Below are 22420 nucleotides of genomic sequence, written 5' to 3'. Positions count from 1 at the left end.
AAATTAACAATGCAGTACTCCTGTGTGTGCTTCCAACCTCCTGTTTGGCTTTGGTCATTTTTCCCTGGGAAAACCTTCTATTCTACTCCTGTGGAAGCAAGACGATGTGAGACAGAAAGGTAAAACTGTACTTTGCAACATATACTTCAGAGTAGATCAGGCTAACTTCTAGACTATGAGACTTTTTTTTTCCCCCCTGCGTTTTGAGAAGATATCTCTGTACCTAATTGGCCTGACAACACTACTATGGACCACTAATAAAAATAATTCAATCAGATGGATACATATTTTGACAAGAATATTTATTTGTTATTATTGAAAAATACACAAAAGACAAAAAGGTTGCTTAGCTGCTGATTTTCCATAGTACAGCAGGGTAGTGTAAGAAAGGGAGAAACATATCTGTCTTGTATATATAACAGTTTACATTTCTAAGGCATTTAGGCTTAAGAGCAGTTGGCTCCACATGCCTGGGTGCACTTACTTGAGTTTAAATATACTGAGGCACACAAGGCAATATAAGGATTTGAAATCACACAGTAACAACTTTTCCATGCATCTATGTCTCTGGGTATAATATCTCCTCTCCCCAGTCTTTTTTTTTTTCCATGTGAGATTTGAGTTGTTCATAGAACACTGGTAACAATCTACTCTTCAAGAGTTTGCTTTACTATCATAACACCAATGGGACACACCAAACAGAACTATTTCATGGACAGGCTCTTTCTCTTACCAAAAGGAGGCTCCAGTAAGAAAAACACTGATTTGCAAAGGCACAGTGGAGACAGGTTTAATGCATTAAATATAACATGAATCATTCACAATAACAAGTTTAGTGTTTCAGGGAACTTTTGTTAATACAACACAGTTGGTCACACAAAATACAAATGCTTCTGTTGATTTGTCTTGGCAACTCAGATACATCAACAGTGCTAACAGTTTAACAGCTTTGTTCTCATCTGACAGAAAATAATGGCAGTTCTGCAAGGCAAATGTTAAACCTGACCGTATGTATTTATTAATTCCACAGTGTTTTGACAGATTATAGGGGATGAAACTCAGAGGATGCTGACACGCTCACTGAGGGCTTTCATCTCTCTTTCTTCCGTCTCAGGACTGTCACTGTGGCTAGCACTTGGGTTGATCAGGTGTGCAGGGTACTGCAGCCCCTGCTCGCCTGCATACTGCTCCCACCTGGAGTCATCGCTTTCGTGGGTGATATAGCGTTCCCCAATTTTGCATTCCAACTCTCGTAAATCTAACCAGGTCTGATAGTCCTGAAGAAAAAAATTTCAAAATATTACCCTAGAGATCAATACAACTCAACATGCTGTTTCATATGTTGTCAGTTCCCACCATCTATGAGTTGTCCCCCTTTTCCCACTATAATGGTACTGTTATCATTCATCATTCATCGTGCATCCTCCTCAAGTGACAGCATCAGCACCAAGGCCATCCTATTTGCTTAACCTTTGAAAATACAAATTAATGCTCCTAGTCAAGCAGTTAGGAATGTTGGTGTTCCTTTGAAATTTAATGTCTAAAAATAATCCTTTAGTATTTCAGAGAATCGTTTTTCTAAACTTTGGGTTCAATGTGAAAATAAATATTTGAGAGACTGCAAGCATGTCCATACACTTCATATTTGTCGTGTATTTCTATTCATGCATAATATCCTCGGATTTAAAAATACAGCTTCCAAATGACACAGTGCATGACCAGATGGGTATCTATTTGGACATTTATCAGGATTACACATACAGATGCTTTTGAAATCTGGTCCTCTGAGTTCTGTTATGATCCTTCTCACTTTTTTTTTGTGTGTGTGTGCATGTGAGTATGTATGCGTTTCCCTCACCAAAATTTTCTTGGTTGAAAGACAAAAGTTTCAGAAATATTAAATTGTTATTAAAACTAAGAAATTGCATGTATTTTGGCAAGGAAATTGATATGACAAAATACTTCTACTTTTAATATCAAAATCCTATAAATACTTGGAATCTCAACTGAGAAAAAATGGTGATTGATTTTTACCTGTAGCCATGGGTGACTCAAGGTCTTATCCACACTATAGCGCTTTCTCATTTTTACTTGCAGCAAATTATTGATAAGATCAATGGCTGAAAAAAAATGTAATTATTAGTAAAAACAGAAACGGAACAAATGTATAATTCATTTATAGTATATTTTGCAACTGTTATTTTTACAAAGTTAAATGCAGCAGAGTGATAATATGCACTAGAATCTGAAAAAAAAAATCCTCTCAAGAATTCTAAAACCTTGCCCTTCGTTTTGTTTTGGATACTAAAAATATGAAGTTGGAAATAATTGTGGAGGAAGAAGTATCAGAGTCTATTTTGAATATGATGTGAATTTCAATGGGTCTACTACTCTTTTATACTTTATTCTACTGTAGGGATTTTGTTTAAATAGACATAATTTAAGTATGACTTGCATCACTGTAAGGATAAAACTAAAATATTCAAGAGAAAGCATTTACTAATTTTGTTACAAAATATATTTAATATTTGAAAGCACATACTGGGCTTTATGGTCTTGAGGTAAGTTACAGACATCTGGAAATCTTATGTAAATGGGAAAATCTAGCATAATTTGGGTCACCTCTGAGGATGAATGTGGAGCCTAAATTAATGGTCCAAGAGAAAACCACTTTTGTCTCTTTCACCTTGCTTTTGCTTTAAAAAATATAAAATATTCCAATAAATTGGAATTATATCATTTTTATTAATTGCCTGAGGGAAGATGAAAAGAAACCTAATAAGAATTATTCACTGAGGGGTCAAAATTATAGTCCATCCAATATAGGACTATGCCTCTAGTTGGGGCTCTGATTTGTGAAATTTAGGGAAAAAAAGGATTCTTCTTGTCAGTTATCATGTCTACAAAGTATCCTAGTTGCCCATAGTATCATGGGACAGAGTTCTCACCTTTTCTGGAAATTTTATTTTCAGCCTATATCATTAACTGTTCATTATTAAGTCATTACCTTACACTTCCCACTCACTTTATAATAATTTCTACATGTCTTTCTTTCTTTTTATCATTTTTTCCCCCAAAGAATTAAGCAAAATATGCCAAAATAGTGAAAGCATTTATATTTTAGAGAGTGAATTCTCACCTTTAATCTATTCTGGGCATTAGGTCTGAAAGATGAATTTTTCTAAAAAAAAAAAAATCTTAAATAGGTAGCTGATAAAAAAAAAAAAATGAGAATCAACCCCCAAACTTTCCCAGCCTCATGTAATGAACCAGACAGCTTTGATGCCACTGTCTGGCCTACAACAACCTATATAGACATGAAAATACAGCCTGCTGCCTGAGTCCAGAGGAACAAAGACCGCTTCATTCAATCAGAATCCTCCTTGTTATCAAGTAAAGAGAAGTGATCTCTACAGTCTTTTGGTAATATGTCTTTGGGTTTTACTGGTGCTAATTGTCCAAGTATTTGCTGGCACTGAAAGGCTGTAAATCAAACACTAAAGAGTCCTTAATTGGAGAAATTTAATGCAACAGCACACACTTAAATGTCATCTATGCCTATGTAGTCCTGCCTCAGCTTGGATACCTGAAGAAACATAGTACTTAGTACAATTTCAAATTCCAAGCATGTGTTCTCAGAATGCTTTTGAAAGTAGAGTTCTCTCAGTGAACTGTGTATTGGGCATGTACTTTAAAACATCCATTCACATGATTTACTCACTGGTGAGTAAAGTGCACCTTCCATTCTTGCTGCTGCGGAGTCACACAGCAAAAATGGGGGATGAAGGGTGAAGGGAGAGCTTATGTGCCACTATAGCATGCTAAGGCTGTACGCTTCCCTGGACACTGCAGGGAATAAATACATGGTATTAATTCACTCATTTTGCTTTGAATTCTATAATTAGGAAGGTAGGTGTACAGTAACTCGACAAAAGGTCTGGTTTGTGCCCAAATGGGCTCCAACGGTGAGCCACATGGCCTAATGGGGAGGGAAATACTGCCAGAGGAGAAACGAAGTGTCTGAAGGGAAGGGAATATGGGAAGATGGAAAAAAATCATTCTTCTGAATGAGGTACACAATCGTCAGTCTGACCAAGCCACAGACACCCTGAAGCCTGAATAAGCACATCAAGGCAAAGGCTTGTGCTTCCAAGAGAAGATAGGTTAGGACATAAGGAGAGAATTAGAGGGGTCATGGTGTATATTCAGAAATGTGTGCATATAAATAAAATCTGTGGCTCCTCGCAGCAGAAAATAGCAATAATTAATTACATGTGGAAAACTGTAGTTCAATGTTGGGACCTTAGTGTTATTCAGAAAGCAGGTCCATCACTGGTATTTGAGAGTTTCATTCTACTCGCAGTTTCTGGAACTCTCAAAACACCCTTTTCATCAATTGAGTCTCATTCAATTCAGCGTTAACTGCACCATCCAAAATGCCTTTGGCTGTACCCATTTTTAAAAAGAGAGCCTAAAGAACATCTTTCTTACAATGTTCTCTTTACTGGCCATGTCTATGCTGCTACCATAAACATGTTGTAAGACTTCTTCACATATTTGTTATTAATTAAATTAATAACAAATTAATTATTATTATTAATCACTCATTTCTAATTTCTTCATTCACCAAATCATACCTACTAATTGCTGTTGGTAACTGGGAAATATAAAGTTAATGATAGAGCTGGGCATGATGTAGTTCAGTGGTACAGCACCTGCCCTGAATTTGATCCCTAGTGTACACACACACACACAACACACACACACACACAGTTAATGATAAATAATAAAATCCTAGCCTTGAAAAGTTCCCGATTTATTTATAAAGGACGCACACTTACGCTCCTCACACCATGATTATAGGACAAAATATGCCACCTTAAATCTCGGACCTTTAAGTATCCTACTCAAAGAAAAAGAATGTTTTTTATTGCATAACTTATCCTCCTTGGTCCTGTTTATGTTCTAGATGCAATGAAAAGCTTGACTCTATGTGACAGCGCTTCAAATCTGACAGGGATTCCCTTTCCCCTTACATATGATAGTTCCTTTAATTTCCTTTTAGACCCCTCAGTCTTCCTGTAGAACCTTATTTTAATATTCACTAGCTTTATTTTTCAAAGTCCCTGCTAAAATTCATAGATCATTATTGACCAGAATTGTCTTCACTATTAACTGCCAATTTGATTCATACACACAGATATTATTCATATATCTTAGGATTGAGGTTTTTTATTCTTTAAAAATTTTTACATTCATATGCTTATGTAGTCCTCATAACAACCCTATGAAAATAGATATTATTTTAATCTCCACTTTATAGGAAAGAAAAAACTTCCAAATTCCATGTAACTCAATCAATATCAGACAACTCCTAGGCAATGGAGCTAAGGTTGAAAGGGCACTTGGCCTCAAAGCCTGTGCTTTGACATCCTAAGTAAGACTGCGGTCATATTATACCATTAGGTCATTATTATTAACTGATAATAATGTGAAATATTAACTATTTAAAATTTTTTTCTAATCATGAACATTAAATTCTTCTTATGTTTTCACCACACTATTATGGATTGGAATGCAGAGATTTGTTTGTGTGGGTGTGTGTCTGTGTATCTTTGTGACTACAGTCTACACTTGAGCACTCAAAGACTATTTTGAATGTGACATGATCCCCTCATTATAGAGTGCTCATCCTCCTAGCCTCTGCCATGTCCACACTGAATAAACCCATCTGTTATGTATTAATCAATGTAGTAGAACCTTTTTTTTTTCCCCAGGATAAGATGTAAACATAGAGCTTTTTGACTGTAGGAGAGATCACACTCCCAACTGCCAGGCCCATTAATTATTCTTTGAGCAAGGCTTATAAACAAGCAACGTTTCCTCCTAGGAGAGTTCCCACCCAGTCCATATTTTATGATATTCTCCAAAGGCTACTGTATGAAATTTTTTTTTCGAATGTTTTATTATAGTTAAGACACACCAGTCCTTAATATTACTTATTTCACCAATCTGGCAATTCTACTTAAAAAGAAAGTTCAGGTATTCTAGAATAATATATTCTCAGCAAACTAATATTGATTAATACTGACATTTGGTTGTTTCCTTCTAAGGACAAGGATTTATTATCTAAATGTTTGCAAATTATTAATTCAATTAATCACTGTAGGATATTGTCAGGAATAAATACTAAGCTTCTTATTGATTGATTTCAGGATCCATTCTTTTTCCCCTTAAAAATTTCAGACAAATGTAGTCCGTGTTAATTATATTAGTATCTTTCTCACTTTATCTATGGCTTATTAAAAATTACAGTGGCTCTAAAAGCACATCTGTTAGCTTCTCTAATATTCAGTTTTCATCTACCTTATGGCTCATACTAAGTGATCCCTAGGTATTAGCTCCCAGAAGAGACTGTCCCATGTAGAATAACGTTTCCAAGGCAAGCCAGTAGTAAAGAAGCAGTAAAACTGGCAAAACTGGACCAGCCACAGCAGTCCCAGGAGAAAGCTGACAATCAGGGGGTGAAAAATAAAAAGTAAATAAAATAAAAAAGAAGTCCAAATAGAATCTTAACTGCAATTCCAAAATTAAAATCAAAATTCAGATTTCTGACCTAGAAGATATTAGTTTTGGAACTGTGAAGGAGAGGAGAAAGAAAAATAAAAAAGACAGAAAACTCTGAGCTCTTCTGTGAAATCTTCTCAAAAATAGAACAAAGGAGAAAGGCAACATGGTCTGGCTATGGAAAACAAGATGGAAAGAAAAAGGGAGCAGAATGGTATATCAGAAAGGTGGCCTGCTGGCAGAGCAGTAGGACAGGACGCTGGTCCCAAAACGGGAGAGGAAGAATACAGAAACTTCAGGTCACTTGGAACTCCCCAAGGACTTAGAGCTCATGAAAAATTTGGAGCCCATCAGAAAGAGATACTTGTGAAGCAGAGAAAGCCTCAGAAATTATGGGTCTCTAATACCTCCTTCCATAAAAATAGCAAAAAGACTATCCCCAAACCTGGATTCATAAGGTGAGGTATACTGTGACAAAATGCTGGTATTTGTCCTTTGAGTCAGTAAGCAGATGCCATTTTGAACAGCTGGGTTTGGTCTTAGAGCCAAAGCAATGCAGGAAGTGAAAATTCTCTAAACTCTGGGGGTTATGTCTCCTTATCATCTCAGGTGAAGGGCCTACCCCTGAAGAAAACAGGAGTGAAATAGGCAATGGCTGGATCTTCCTTCTCTTTGCAGTAAACACAGCACCTTTTTTCAAAGAGTGGGTTGATTATTTTCTGATCGTATATGCCTATTTATTCTGGAAGTCAGTCTTCCTAATATTACTCTGACCACTTTTGACTTTGTGCTTCTAAAATACCTCTAGCCAGGGATTCATACTATTTCTTATAAATTAAGAAAATAAGAAAATTTGCTTTTTTCTTTCTTTTTTTGTTGCAATGAACCCTTGGCTGTTACTTCCCTCCCTCCTTCCTACACAGCATTTTCCCTCCTTACTCCATCCGATGAGAGACTAAAATGTCAGGCAAGTAAAGAGAACATTTTATCAAACATTGTCTCTGAGTTAAATGGGCCTTAAAGTAAACATTAGGGGAGCTGAACTTCTGTGTAACCCTATTTTCTAGTTGCATAAGGATTCGAGAACAAGCAATTAAATAGTATATGCAGGTGCTGTGGGCTTTATGTTTTCATATAAAAAGTAATGTTCCATTGGAGTATAATTGTATAGATTCCATTCCATTCTTCTCATATCAAAATAGGATAATCTTTGAAATTATGCAAACTATATCGTAGTTATTCTCCATTTCAAGTGTGAGGACACAACAGGTTGTTTGTGTGTGTGTATTCATATACCTTTGCATGTGCCCTTGCCGTGACTTAACTAGAGGGTATCCAAAGCTTGGAGAAAACCCTTCAAAAAGAAAGTGGACACTGAATACTTAGTGGGTCCCTTAGGTCACACCTGTCAGTCACATTTTACTTCTACTTTTATTTTTTCATGCCTGTGTCTCTACACTTGATTTTAGCTCCTTTGGGGTCACAGAGATTGGGTATTTGCACAGGTATTTCATAAATCTTTAAAATAAAATGCATCTAGATTTTAAAGCACGAGAGAAATGCTTACTAGCATTTGGTAGCTTTAATATAGTAATTAGAAATTTAAATGTCATTTTTTTCTCAGCTCTAAGTTTTAATACCCATATTGTGTGCATATGGATTGTACATTTTGGTTATAAATATTCCTGGATGGTAGGAGATCACAACTCGACAAAATGTCAGATACCATAGATTGGATTATCAGAAAATCAGAATGATGCTGAGAATATTGCAATATAGATTATGTTATTTTACAGAAAGGAGATTGCTTATCACACCACAGGACTGGTTTCTTTTGTTGTTTTTGTTTTCATCCATTCTGTCTTCTCTCCGCCCCCAAATTATTCAGGTCCATAACTTCAAATCAGATACCATATCAAAACTATCATTCTTTTGATGTAGCCAACCCCAAGTAACTGCTAGGCTCCTTGCCTTTGAGCCAGTGTTTTCTTTATTCCCATTCACTTCAGGCTCACTGTCTGCTGCAAGGCAATGCTCAGTACTTCTCTCCCTTTGGTTTGCTTCATGCTGATGGTAAGTTGTGTGTTTATTTTAAAAATCGTTTTGCAACCCTTCACATTCCAGCTCTCAACCCAGCATGCCGTTGCCCAGCAACACTAACTGGGACGCTCCTCTCAGGGGCTGAAACCAGAGGCTGCCAGCAGCAAGCAAGGCCACTGGAAACCATCATCTCACTCGTTCCTGAGTCAATTACCGGAATCCAATGAAGTGCAAGACCTTTAGAGATTTGAGCTGGTGTCTTTCCTTTTTCAGTTCTTTCCTCTGTAGAAAGTCATTCTATCAATGGTTACTCTTTTGCTTCACATTCAATTTCATTTCTTCCTGAGGACTGGCAACACAATCTTGGACATCATGAATTGTTTCAACACAAGCATACACAAGTCAAACTGATGTCCAACCGATTCACCATTTAGGGCAGAAATAAAAATATGTTATTCTGATAAGTTTAGGTAGATATTTCTTTTTATTTTTTACATTGTCATTACACTTGAAAATCCTTTGGAGAGTTTCATTTTTAAATACTAATAAACCAAGTGAAAATCTTTAGGGGAAAGGCCTCCAGGTATTGGTCATTGTAGGAGTCTCAGGGGTTTCTAATACGTGCAGCTAGAGTCTAGTATAACTATGCTAAGTAATATCTCAGATTTTAACAAACATGAATAATAGTTTGGAAATCTTAAATTAAGATTCTGATTGGGTAGATCTGGGAAGGAGCCTAAGAGTCCATCTTTTTTTTTTGGTGGGGGGAGGTACTAGGAATTGAATTCAGGATCCCTTAACCACTGAGCCACATTCCCAACCCTTTTTTTTTTTTTTTTTTTTGAGACAGGGTCTCACTAAGTTGCTGAATGCCTTGCTAAGTTCCTGAGGTTGGTCTCAAACTTGCCAGCCTCCTGTTTTAGCCTCCCCAGTCACTGGGATAACAGGTGTGCAATACCACCTGGCTCTGAGAGTCTATCTTTAATGGTGCCCAGGTTGCCTATATTACTGGTCTGTAGACCAGATTTTGAGTAGTGATGGAATATGTGAACATTGGAGGAGGTTCATAACTACTGTGATGCTGTCCAATGAGCCCTTGAACAGACAGATCTAAATACAGAGAAAAGTACTTAAGCACAGAGAAAGGTATCTGTTCTCAGTCCCATTTTGTTCAATATTCTGGAATGAAGACACAGGAGGGCTTCAGTCTAACTTTGACTCAGAAGACACTGACAGGAAGATTAAGTTGGATCACACAATTCTCCAAATATATACAGGCTGGAGCAATGGGCCATCCTGATAACATTTAACAGGGACAAATGGAACTAAGTATTCTCAATTCCCCCCTGCCCCAAGATCTAAATACAGAACTGGAAAATCTGTCTTATCAACAACATGTATAAAAAGAAATTCAGGTTTTTAAATTCTCAGTGGATTTGATATGTCTACTATTTGCCCCCAAATCAAACTTTATTTTATGCCATGCTGAAAGAAATATTCATTATAATGAGGTAAGTGGTATCTTCGCATCACTCTTCATTAGATTTGTTGAACCCCAAGTCAGACACTTTCTGAGGTTTGATTTAAAAAGAACAGAGTCAAAGAGAATTGTGTTTGGATCAGAGTAAACAGAGAGTTTGATGGAAAACGGAGTGCCTAGGAGAAGAGGAGCCTGGGGAAATGTGAGGGCTGCTTTCAAACATCTGAGATGAACCTTTCCTTGGAAAGGGACTGGGTTTGTTCTGCCAGTGGGCATAAACACTAGAGATATTTTTGCTTATTGTATTAGGGTTGAGTTAAGAAAAAATTTGTATCCTCATAAAATTGTGTATTTTCCATCACTGGAGCAATTTAAGAATATTCTGCTCAGTAGATTGGTACTGAGGAGCAATATAAGGGTTAGATAAGATTTTTAACATCCTGTATTTTGAAATATTATTCTGCTTTGTTTTTGTGGAAGGAAGCAAACTCACCAAATATTTAATCTCTTCTGATCCTCTAGTCAGCTATCTCCCCATATATTCAGATGTCATATTTCAACACAACTGTGATTTATATCCAGAAGTGAAATTTTAAACTTATAATTGAAATATATAAGAAAGTATTTCAATGGGGGGGGGATAAAAAGTCAACTTTTGAACACTTACAATGGCAATGTTCTTGCTAAAACTTATGAGCAGTTACTCTCTACAAATAGTCACTTATTAGAAACATTGCCATTAATTATATTTTACTTGTTATCAAAATAGATGATTCCTTTCCTAGTGGGCAATAGTTTCAGATATTACCTCACTAGATTATAAAATATTCACACCACACACACACACACACACACACACACACAATTCAATCTACGGGTACATATTTTTCAAATCATCACATGCCTTTGGCTCACAACTTTAAAGCTCTTATGAAAGAATATGACAAAAAAAAAATCATTGAACACAATTGATTCCAGAATTTTAAGTTGAGATTGTTTAAAATGTTAAACCCCATGGAGGCTCTGACCCACATCATTCACTTTACTTTATCAATTGTGATTAAATTTCCTGGCACCCAGTCAGCATTTTTAAGTAGTTCACTGGCTAGTCCCCACGCCTCTCCTGCGTGCTGTTATGTCTGACAGTGGTGTTAATATGTTGACAAATCAATCTATTCATTAATATTCAGCAGGCTTGCTGGATCTGCAAGCCTCATAAACTGTTACAAACACAGTTTAATTATTAAAATGACAATTGTCTTTCTTTTGTTTCTCAATCCATTGGATTTCTGGGTCTCATCTACCCGAGGCTTATTTTCAATGGGGTTATTTTTTGTTTTGAACAATATGGAGTGAAAGAGAGACCTACAGCTGGTTCCTTTTCATGGCAAAGTGCTACTTCCAACTTAAGTATTTAGCATTCTGGAACACTGTTAGATTTTGAAAACATACCATGTGGTAATGGTGCTAGGCTTTTATTTAGCTTTTCTTTGTGTTTGTACTGGCTGTATTTTTCAATCTCCAATTTCTGGGGGAAAAACACACTTGTGACCAATTTTATCTGAATGTATCAAGTGGAATGGCAAAAAACAAATGCTTTTAAAATAAAATTTAGATGCTTTGATAAATTCAGTTGTTAATATAGTGGTCATTGTATGTCTTGAGATATCCTATATTCTATACTGTACAGCTGATGACTGAGATAAACTAGAAGAATAAATTATAGTTGTGCTTATCAGGGAAAAGAAGAGGTATAAATACTACCATTGAAGCAGTCAGAGCACACAAGTGGAGGGAACCTACATAATGGGCACACCATCACAATTGGATAATTAATTTTGCACTAAAAACAAGCTTTTGGATTAATGAAAGTGCATTTCCTTTCTTTTTTTTTTTTTTGCCTTTTTATATATGGTATGCTGAGGCTTCCTGTCTGATCTTAATTCTTGAGAATATCAACTAGCCATGTGACTCTGAAACTGAGCAGTAACAACACAGCAGGTGACTGGGGAATAGGTGCTTCTTCAAACTTCACCTGTGAACACAGAAAATGACCTTCTGCCTGCAGGGGTCGGGGCTCATCGTGAGACAATTTCCGAGGCTGCCTCTGTGTTGATTACTGCCTGCTTGCTTCCTTAATGGCATATAAAGAAATATCAAAACTCTGAAAGAGAAAAAGTAGTAATTTCTCTGTTGATCTCCATAGCCCACTACTAACCTTCCTCAAATCTACTCTACTCCTCTAAATGAACACATCATGATGGAAATGTATTGTTAACTCTAGCAAGTGCTTTCCCCTCCATTATTGCAAGTCTGTCAACAGTCTCTTAATGAAACAACTTGCACTGAAGCAAATTATGTGTCACTTCACTAACTACACAGTCTGCATCATTTAGTTCACCATGTCACTTCTCTTCCTCAGAGAAGAAACTCCAAGGAAAACAAAAGCTGTACAATTGTCATACACAGAGAATAATCACATAAGAAATGTGCTGTTAATCTGAGCAATGAAGGAATGCAGAAAAAGAGAATTCATTTGGTTTTCATATTGAAAATTCTTCTTTGTGAGGACATGATAGGTTTAGAGACTTAAGATAACATCTTCATCTGCTCAGTCACACTGTAGTGACTGGTGTTATTGAAAAGAAAATGGAATCTTAAAGCTTTTCAGCGAATGACATTTTTACATAATATTTATATTTATTTAAAATTTTGTTCAATTTTTACACCAGGCATGGAAGAATTATAACTATGCAAAATCCATTATTCCTGGATCCTTCTTTAACTTCATGCCCTTTATTTATTTGTATTAGTTTTTACAAAAGTTATCCTAAGCATCTGGGGAAAGCTTATGTGATTATTCTCTATGTATAATTGCCATACATAGAGAATAATCACATAAGAAATATGATTATTACTGAACTCTTCAGTAAGAAGATTTCAAAGAGAAAAAATAAAAACCTCTCTTTTCACTTTTGACCCACTATTTAGAGAGTACCTATTTTAAATTTTTCTTCTAATTACCTGAATGCCTCTGAATAATGCAGTATCTTTTATGCTTGATTCACTAACTTTAAACCAGTGCTACTCAAGTGTGAACAATCAGAACGGATCAGTGCCATTCTGTGAATTGTTTGTTATTGGTCTGTTATAAGTACAGAGAGTGAAACTAAGTCTCTGAAAACTTTGTATCCATTTTACAGTGCTCTCACATTAAAAAAAAATTTTACAAAGTACTGGCCCATATGTTTAGAGATTAAAGTAAAAACTAACTGGTCCTTTACTACAGATAGTTAAAGAAGAATCACTTTTTAAAAATGTGATTTCCTTCCATTAAAGATAATGAATCTTTTCAATTTAGTTTTCTCTACCTTATTGTCCTCTTCATCCTCCCAATCAATTTAAACACATTAAATTATTGTACTGGCAGGCAACCTTTGTAATTTAGATCAGGTCCTAACACACAATATGAGAGATATAACCAGCTAAAAAGATATAGTAAATATTGATAATACATAATACTTATTTCAAATTCTTAACTTTTAACTAAATTGAATATTAAAGGACACATGTAAATTTATATAACTAATCCATGCAGTATCTCACATGAACCCTGGAAGTTTGGGCTCTTAAAATTCTCTTCACCACTTTTTTTTTTGTCCTCCTTATTCCTAGTGTTATAGGATTCCATTATTTATAATCTTTTGCATAATTATAATTAAGTCAGACGTGTTTAGTTTAAATGTTATCTAAAATTAATAAGAATTATGTGAAATAATTTATATATAATTATTATAAATGTATGAACTCTAGGTAAAAACCCTCCCCTATAGCTATTACCTAGAACCTCAAATCCACAACTATGTCAACTCAATGAGACTTTAAGTGTTATAAGGATTCTCTTTTCCTACATTTCTTTAATAGTTCAAAATCATAACACACATCTTAGTTGCTTCTGTATTATATAACTTTTAGTTGAGCTGGATTTATATATTTGTCTTCTTTCTTTTTGACAAAAGATGCCTGTGCTATCTTTTGTAATCTTACTATTTTGAAATATATCTAAAATTGAAATATATCTGAATATATCAAAAATTTTGAAATATTATCTAAAATTTTGAACCAAGAACATGTCCTGGTTTTCTTTCTCTGATCAAAAAGATGATGTGGATGTAAAGAGATGTTAGGAATGAGAGGAATTTTATACTGTTTCTCCAGCAGTTTACAAGTGTGGAACCAGGGAGCCTACATTTTAAAATAGCTTCTCTAATTACCTGTTGGTATGCCAAAGTTAAAATCGCCCACTATAGATCCAGAGCAGGCCATGATAGGTTTAAAATGAGCCATAATCAAAGTGGTTCTTTAACAAAATTATTAGGAATCCCTTGCTTTACAAATATTTCTATTTCAACTATTTGTTAGTTTTACCCCCCCCCCTATTTCCCATTTTAAGCTCTTCCCCCCTAGTATCACGTCTTAAGTGATAGACACTCTTGTTTGCAATTTTCTGGGGTTTTTAAAGTCAATATCACTCTTAAAATGTACCACCTGTGAGATACATGGAGGATACCCTGGTTTGTCTCTTGTTCTTTAGGAGTTTTAAATAATGCAAATGAAAGGAGGGGCATACTGGTGAATGATCAAGTAAGTTGCAATTCTTCAGTTTTACCTGGTTAAGTAAAACAAAACAAAACAAAACAAAAAAACTGACAATGGGTTGCTCTTTCTGTATTATAAGTGAATTTGCCAAATCAAGCGAATATTTTTAAATGAGTACACATGTCCTACCAAGGAACTAAGAAAGTTAGTAAGATGGCTGTGCCAAGTGCTAATCCTCACCTGGAATGAGATAAAGCAGGAGGTGATAGTGAGGCCATTTCTAATTTCTGACCAGGCAGTGATGGATATATCAGATGATGAAAAATGGTCATTCAGATAGTAGCAATGATGAAATGAAATGCAGCAGAACACACAAGACTGCCTTAGGACACACTGATATAATCACAAACACTGTCCCTTGATGGGCTAGAGTCTCCACTTGTGTAAGTGTCTGTAATCATATGATTTATGCTGCAGTGTTTTGTATATGTGTTTGTGCATATAAATACATACATATATTACATAGCTATTATGTATAATTGAATATGATGGCTATATGCACTTAGTTACATGTAATTCCATACTATTATTTTATTATATCAACTATAGTTAAGTACATATAAAGGTAGTTATATCTTTATAAATAATTATAGTTACATTTGTGTTTGTACATACATAAAAAAGTAAATATAAACATACTAGAGTGATAGATAAAAGAAGAATGGAATTTGTAAAGTGACTGGGAATTAAAAAGTAATCAAGGTATTTAAAGCTAATGTGTTCTGCTAATCACTATGGTAAGAATGTCCAAGTGCAATCTCATTTAATATGTAATATAGTCCAAGGAGGTAGTAATTAATATCACTATATTCAGGTTGTTTACCAGAACATGATCCCATTTCCCAGGATTTTTAGAGATTATGACAAATTGCATTGCTTCTCTAGCTCTAAGCTGGTGAAATCATTTTAAAAATTAATGTAACAGAATGGCTAACCACATTAGAAGGATAATCAAGAGTCTGTAAATGTTGTAGATAAAAGCATTTACTTTGGAACCAGCTGACAGGATTTGCAAACTGGCCCCACTCAGACAAGCTACTTACCCCTCTATGTTTACATTTCCTTATCTTCAAAATGGAAACAATAATAGTATTTATTAAAAGTTTAGGATGGCTAAGTGAGTTTATATACAAAATGTGTTTAGTGCTTTTTTATAAGGCAAATGCTATAAAATTTTAATTACTAATATTTTAATATTTTCCTTAATTTTTAAATTAATTTTACCCTCTCGCTTTTACTTGTAATATTTGCTAAGCTTTAAGATTTTCTCTCATTTTTCAAATCATATTTTGATTTATATGTGCAAAAAAAATCTGTTTTTAAAATGGACACCTATTAATGCTTTTGCATTTATTTTTATCCTAGCATCTTTTCCCTGTAGGAACTTCCTTTCTCCTAACTGGAGGGACTCATGATCATCCATAGGGCCAATCAGAGCCAGGCTCCTGGGGTGACTGTGTGATTGTCCCCTAGATACTATGGGATTCAAGCATAGTCAAGGGGCGGGCCTCTTTCAGAGAATTTGTGGCTACAGGGAGATGATTGCTCTCCCATTCTGAGATCATGAGCAACAATAAGTAGCAGGTAAGCCTGAGCTGCTGGGAATGAATTGGCAGCATATGAAGAGTCTGCCTGAGAAAGAAGCCCTCTTAAAACAGAGAGCTGTGAGGTGGAGAAACCTAACACTTGAACTGCAGAATCCAGCTGAATCTTCAGGTTTACCTCTTGGATTTCTCAATTGTGTGAGTCAATAAATTATCTTATTTGTTGAGATAGGTTTCTGTCCTGATTAATTCACTAACAGATTATTAGTAAGTATCTTTCCATGATGCTGATATTCATTATATTATCATAGCAAGAATACATAATGAGTATAAAACTTCATAGGTTCCTAAATACCAATCCAGAAATAAGAACCCTTTGGGGTAACAATGCATAGTGTAAAGAAGGGAGATGAATTTTTATTTCAAGGCGAACCCCTTAATTTCATGATCATTGTGTGACCTTAGTTAAGTCACTAAACCTTTCTGGTTTCTCTGTAATACACAGACTAAAGCAAATTACTTATCAAATTCTCTTCTTGTGTGAAGGTCAAGCACCATAATACATAGCTATTACATCAAATCCATGTCTACACTAACAGAAAAAAAATGCATGTCAAGGCAGTTTTTTTTTTTAAATACTGAAACATCTATTCATGCTACAAAGACTTCCACATTTTCTTTTGCTTTTTCAAGTGGAAAATAAAAAAACAAAAAAGGACACCTAGAAATATTTATGAAGAACACCAGGGAAACACGTATACCAGTTTGCACAGTTTCTAAAATTACACAATCAATACTTGGTTACCAGCCAGGGCAATTGCTTAGCTTAGTATTCTGCTGTCCTCCTCTCAATTCAAGTCCTTGGCTGACCCCACACCTGCCTTTATAAATGCCTCTCACATTCTTTGTCTCATTCAGTTTTGATTACAACCTCACTATGCAGACTGGAATCATTATCCCATCTTATACTAGAGGAGGTGAAGTCCAAAAGATAGGTGGTGACTAATAAAATGGCAGATAGGGCTATATCTCACACTGCTGGACTGCTGACCCTGATCTTTGACTTTATAGTCATGGTGGGGCTCTAGATTTTGATTTCCCTGTATATGGATTCTTAGTGTTTCTGATGTGGTTTAAAGTATCCTGAGATGCAAATAGTACAGCTTTTGTGCCTCAGAGGAAAGGATGAGGCAAAGGAGGCATTGGGGAGAGGGGTCTGTTAATAACTAAACCATAAGGAAGGGCTTTGAGAGCTTGTTTGGAGGTTCTAGCAGGGGAGCACGGGGTGGGGGAGAGCATGGGAGGAATGGAGGAACTTTTGATAGGGCAAAGGGGAGGGAGAGAAAAGGTGAGGGCAAGGAGGTCGGAATGATGGTGGAATGAGTTAGACTTCTTTACCCTAAGTACACGTATGAAGACACGAATGGTGTGAAAAGACTTTGTGTACAATCAGTGACTTGAAAAATTGTGCTCTATGTGTGTAATATGAAATGAATTGCATTCTGCCATCATGTATAACATATAAGAATAACTAATTTAATTGAAAAAAAAAAGAAAAAGGAGGGCTTTATTATTGACCTGAGCTGGTCTCCACATCATTTTGAGTAGGAAGAAAAATGTTGACATGTCCATAGCCAAGAAAAATGTGTTCTTCCTGATCAAATATAATTCTGAATTATCCTTCTGAATTATCCTGTATCATTCCCTCTTACTAAAATACTATGTCTCTTCCTTACCATTCTTTGGTGATTTGGCATAAGATCAATCTTTTATGAAAATGTAGTTTTGACCAGTCAAGTTCACAGTGATTGTCATTCCTCTGAACTTGAAGACTCTGATTTCATACCTCTCTGACAATTCCAGAAAATAAATTTACAATTTTCTAAATTTGTGTAACTCATCTCCCCAACTAGCTTTCAAGTTCTTTGAAGCATATTTTACGTTCTGTTCTCTACTTTCATGTTACCTATAATGTATGTAAGTTGTGATTTCCCAACAAGTGTTCATAAGCCATAGAAACTTAGGCCTTTGGTTTCTATTACCAGTGACAATAACCAAAAAATGTTAAATTGACTTCAAGGGTATTCTGATATGAAATCTGTAAAAAGGCATCAAGTTATTTTACTGGATTTCTGGATTAAAGGCATCAAGCATGAGGGTTAGCTCTATTTAAAGGAGATGTTTCCTAACAAGAGCCTTGGTCACAGGTTATCTGATAATGCCTTCTTTTCTGTCTTCTAGAAAAGAAATATAATTATACTTCACTTTCATCTTTGTTGAACCATCCTAAATATTTAATTATTCCTTTGGCATATATGATAGCTCTTTTGTAGGCCACAGATTCCTTTAAGATACATCCATCTTGCTATAATTTACAAGTAATTAGAGGATGTTAAAGGTTGTTGCTAATGGTAACTTAAAGCTCTGACAATGGATAGCTCTTGCCATTTAATACTAAACATCTAATAATTTAATCTACATTAGGCAGCTGATATACACTCTTTTCCCATTGCTATACCAACACATGCAGTAACAGGCATCAAATAAGAGAGGTTAATCCTATGCATGTATTGGCTTCTGGACTAGATGTTGTCCAGAAACAACAAGGAAGCAGGAATAGTGAAAGGATGAATGTTCAGACTGCTGGCATGAGTTCTGGCCCTGCCCCTGACTAGTTTTGTGATTCAAATTTACAGCATAACTTTTTAATATTTCAGTTTTCTTATTTAAATTACAGGTATAATTTTAAAAAACCTATCTTATGAATTTTTTATGAGAATTAAATAAACTCCAAAGCATCTTTACTGAGGAACACCTTTTAAAAACATTGAATAAGTCATTTTATTTGCCCTTATCAGCCCTGCCATCTTTAAAACACTATCTGTTTTCCTTTAAGAGGATGGCAGTATTTATTAAGAAGAATAGAAGCTTTACTGCAACACTGCCCAGTTAATCTATCCTAAAGAAGTCATCATAGATACTTATAGAAATCATATGTATAAGGATGTTCTGATGCTGAACAAACTTCCAAGGACATGGCCAAGTAAAATATGATGCATACTCTAACATTACATAGAAGAAATCACTAGACAAAGATTTTGCCACACTAATTTATATGGTTTGATAATTAAAATATCAATGTCAAAAAGTTCTTGTGTTGATAATACTTTAAAAATATTTAATACATTTATTAGCTCTAAAAGTTTTCTGGTAGAATTTTTTGGATCCTAAATATAGAATCATATCATCAGCAAACAGTAATAGTTGAATTCTTCTTTTCCTATTCATATCCCTTTAATTTCTTTTGTCTGTCTAAGTGCTCTGCCTAGAGTTTACAGGACTATGTTGAATAGAAGTGGTGAAACAGGGCATCCCTGTCTTGTTGCAGTTTTTGGAGGGAATGCTTTCATTTTTTTCTCCATTTAGAATGATGTTGGCCTTGGCTTAGCATAGATAGCTTTTACAATGTTGAGGTATGTTCCTACTATCCCTAGTTTTTCTAGTGTTTTGAACATAAAGCAGAGCTATAGTTTGTCAAATGCTTTTTCTGCATCTATTGAGATGATCATATGATTATTATCTTTAAGTCTACTGATGTAATGAATTGCGTTTATTGATTTCCATATGTTGAGCCAACATTGAACAAACCCAGGCACATAGTAAGTAAACCTTTACTAAAGATTCATTATCATTATATCAATATATATTTGTACATTTTGAGAAAATACAAAAAAATAGGAACAAATTCATTCTGGTTGTTTCATCTACCTCTTAATACATATATTCCTTTTTCTATATTTGTAAACACACACACACACACTCACATTTCATCAAAAGACATTTTTGTTTTCATTTACTTTCAACCAACACCAATCAATTTGTGCTTAATCTGGTAGGCACAGTGAACATTTATCAGTGTAATAATTCACAATTAAACTCATAACTCTTAAAAAATAAGTCATGATCATTTTTGCATGGAAGTTATTACCTTCATGAGAGATTTCCTTCCAGGGATTTGGTGGATACATGAAAGCTGCATTCTGGATTTGGTCGTGTATGTCCTCATCTTCGTTAAATGGGAACGTGCCACTTAGGCTTACGTAGATAATCACCCCGACAGACCACATGTCTAGGGAGCGATTATAACCCTTGTTTCTTAGAACCTCAGGTGCCAGGTAAGCTGGGGTACCAACCACAGATCTTCGGAAAGATTTCTCTCCAATGATCCTGGCAAAGCCAAAATCACAAAGTTTCACCTGTTGACAAAAGTGTATGCAGAAATCATTCAATCACAGTTATGTGTCTGTATATGGGTTAGTTGAAGTCTGTCAGAAACTACCATAACTCTTCGTGCAGAACAATATGATTTTCTTATGGTGTAAGAAATAGCTATTTTCTGCTAAGTGATAAAGGATGACAATGGTTTCCATACTGATACAAAGGCATGCTTTCATTCATAAACATATCATCTAAACACCCACCCCCTCCCCCCCCAAAAAAACAAGAGAAAAATGTGAAAACAAGTATACTTAGAAGTGGGAAGGGAAACATGCAAGTCTGGGGAGTGAAGGGCTAACTCAAGGGCTTATTATGAGGACGAACGACAGTAGATAGTTGAGTCGTGCCATCCACAATAATTGGCTCTGTTTTGGCACATTGGTAGGACCTGAAGGTGGTCAAGATGGCAAAGCAAGACAGCCAACCTTGGTCAGGTCACTTAAGATCTCTGTCTCCCTGGGGAGAAATCCAGTTGTTTTCTACCTTCTGAATTGAGAAAAGGAAGACTTTTGCCCTGGGCCTGGAGAATAAGGCTGAAATGGAAAGTCTTGCCCAACCTTAGAGAGAGGATAGCTCTCTGGGACTCTCAAGCGTCCTCACTCTCAGAGCCAGTGGTTTCAACCTTAGGCTAGGGTTGCCAGTTTCGAAAGACACCCCCCACCCAACCCAAAAAAGAAAAGCAATAAGAAGGCACAGGTATGTACTATTAAGACTCACTGAGCTGAAAAGCCAGTGACAAAGTCACAGTCCTGAAATATAAGAAGGCAACAAATGGATGGGAACACATAGAGAAAACTTGAAACAAAGATCTTGAAGTGGGGTTGGGAGGGAGAAGGTGACAGGATGCTGCCTGGGAGCCAGTGATGCTGTCAGCTGGCTTTTTGCTGAGAAAAGCTTTTATACTTGCCTGAGGGAAAGGATCGGCTGATGCCAGCAACACGTTTTCTGGCTTAAGGTCACAGTGAACGATATTTTTAAAATGAAGATGCCGCAAAGCCACGAGTATCTATAAAGAAGATGATCACCAGAATGCTTTCATTTCAGTCTATTAATCTGAAGATGTTTTCTACCAGTTCATAAATTTAAAAGACCAAGATAAAATGCACAATAGCCAGTCTAGTTTGCTCAAGACACTAAAATGGAGTAGATGAACACAGCGAGTTGCTAGGGAAATTTCAATGGAAGAAGTATCCTATTATGGTATTCAAACAGCAACCAACACAAGTGTAGACAAAGGAATTCAATATGCAACAGGAATGTGCATTCTTAAATATTTACATTGAATCAGGACTAAGCCAATGTACTTTTTAAAGTCCCATGAATAATCCCAATACATGGGCTGACTTCCATGTTACTAATTTGGTATACTGGACTCTGACTAACAGATACTAATCAGAGCACACAATGATAAGCTCTGCAACCTTTCCTAGTGTAGTTTAGATTGGAAGTACAGACTAAACAACAAGGCTAGGAAGCTGTCGTAAAACAGTTATAACATTTGATATTAAATTATTTTTTTCTGCCTCTAATTGATTTCTTACCTGAGTAATTAAAAACTTCGTTATGTGCTCTGGCAACCTGCCCTTTTCACTTGACAAGATCATCTCCAACATGTCTCCATGGAGTTTTTCCATAACAACAAACACTCTTTCAGGCGTCTCAAACATACACTCCAAATTTACAACACCAGGGTGATGAAGGTTCTATTAAAGATAAATAAAGCACTTGAAGAAAATGAGTTTTTTGATACTGTTTGGCAAGCTCACTGATTATACAAAACTGTTCAAGCTCAAAGCTATGGAGAAGCCCACACTTAAGATTTTTTTAACACCTCTAAATTCCACATGTGCTG

At 35.6% G+C, this 22420-nt stretch overlaps 1 protein-coding gene across 7 annotated transcripts in view; it reads right to left on the bottom strand.

Annotated features, from left to right (window-relative positions):
• Positions 1–285: 285 nt before the first annotated feature.
• Prkd1 (protein kinase D1) overlaps positions 286–22420 on the bottom strand; it is a 304195-nt gene continuing 282060 nt past the window's right edge. For 3 of the 7 annotated variants that reach the window (XM_078050268.1, XM_078050269.1, XM_040273976.2), the window contains 5 exons: positions 22110–22271; positions 21476–21574; positions 20279–20546; positions 2035–2120; positions 286–1277 (listed from right to left, as the gene is read on the bottom strand). In XM_078050268.1, the coding sequence (XP_077906394.1) occupies positions 1059–1277; positions 2035–2120; positions 20279–20546; positions 21476–21574; positions 22110–22271 (834 nt within the window). In that variant the 3' untranslated portion in view covers positions 286–1058. Of the gene's footprint in view, positions 1278–2033; positions 2121–3139; positions 3182–12122; positions 12252–20278; positions 20547–21475; positions 21575–22109; positions 22272–22420 lie in introns of those variants that run through there. The other 4 variants (XR_013439051.1, XR_013439049.1, XR_013439050.1 and 1 more) reach the window with 4 other exon arrangements.

This window comes from Ictidomys tridecemlineatus, chromosome 5 (genome assembly GCF_052094955.1).
Source record: "Ictidomys tridecemlineatus isolate mIctTri1 chromosome 5, mIctTri1.hap1, whole genome shotgun sequence".
Lineage (NCBI taxonomy): Eukaryota > Metazoa > Chordata > Mammalia > Rodentia > Sciuridae > Ictidomys > Ictidomys tridecemlineatus.
Note: the sequence above shows the minus strand (reverse complement) of the source record. Positions and strands in the feature narration are given on the sequence as shown.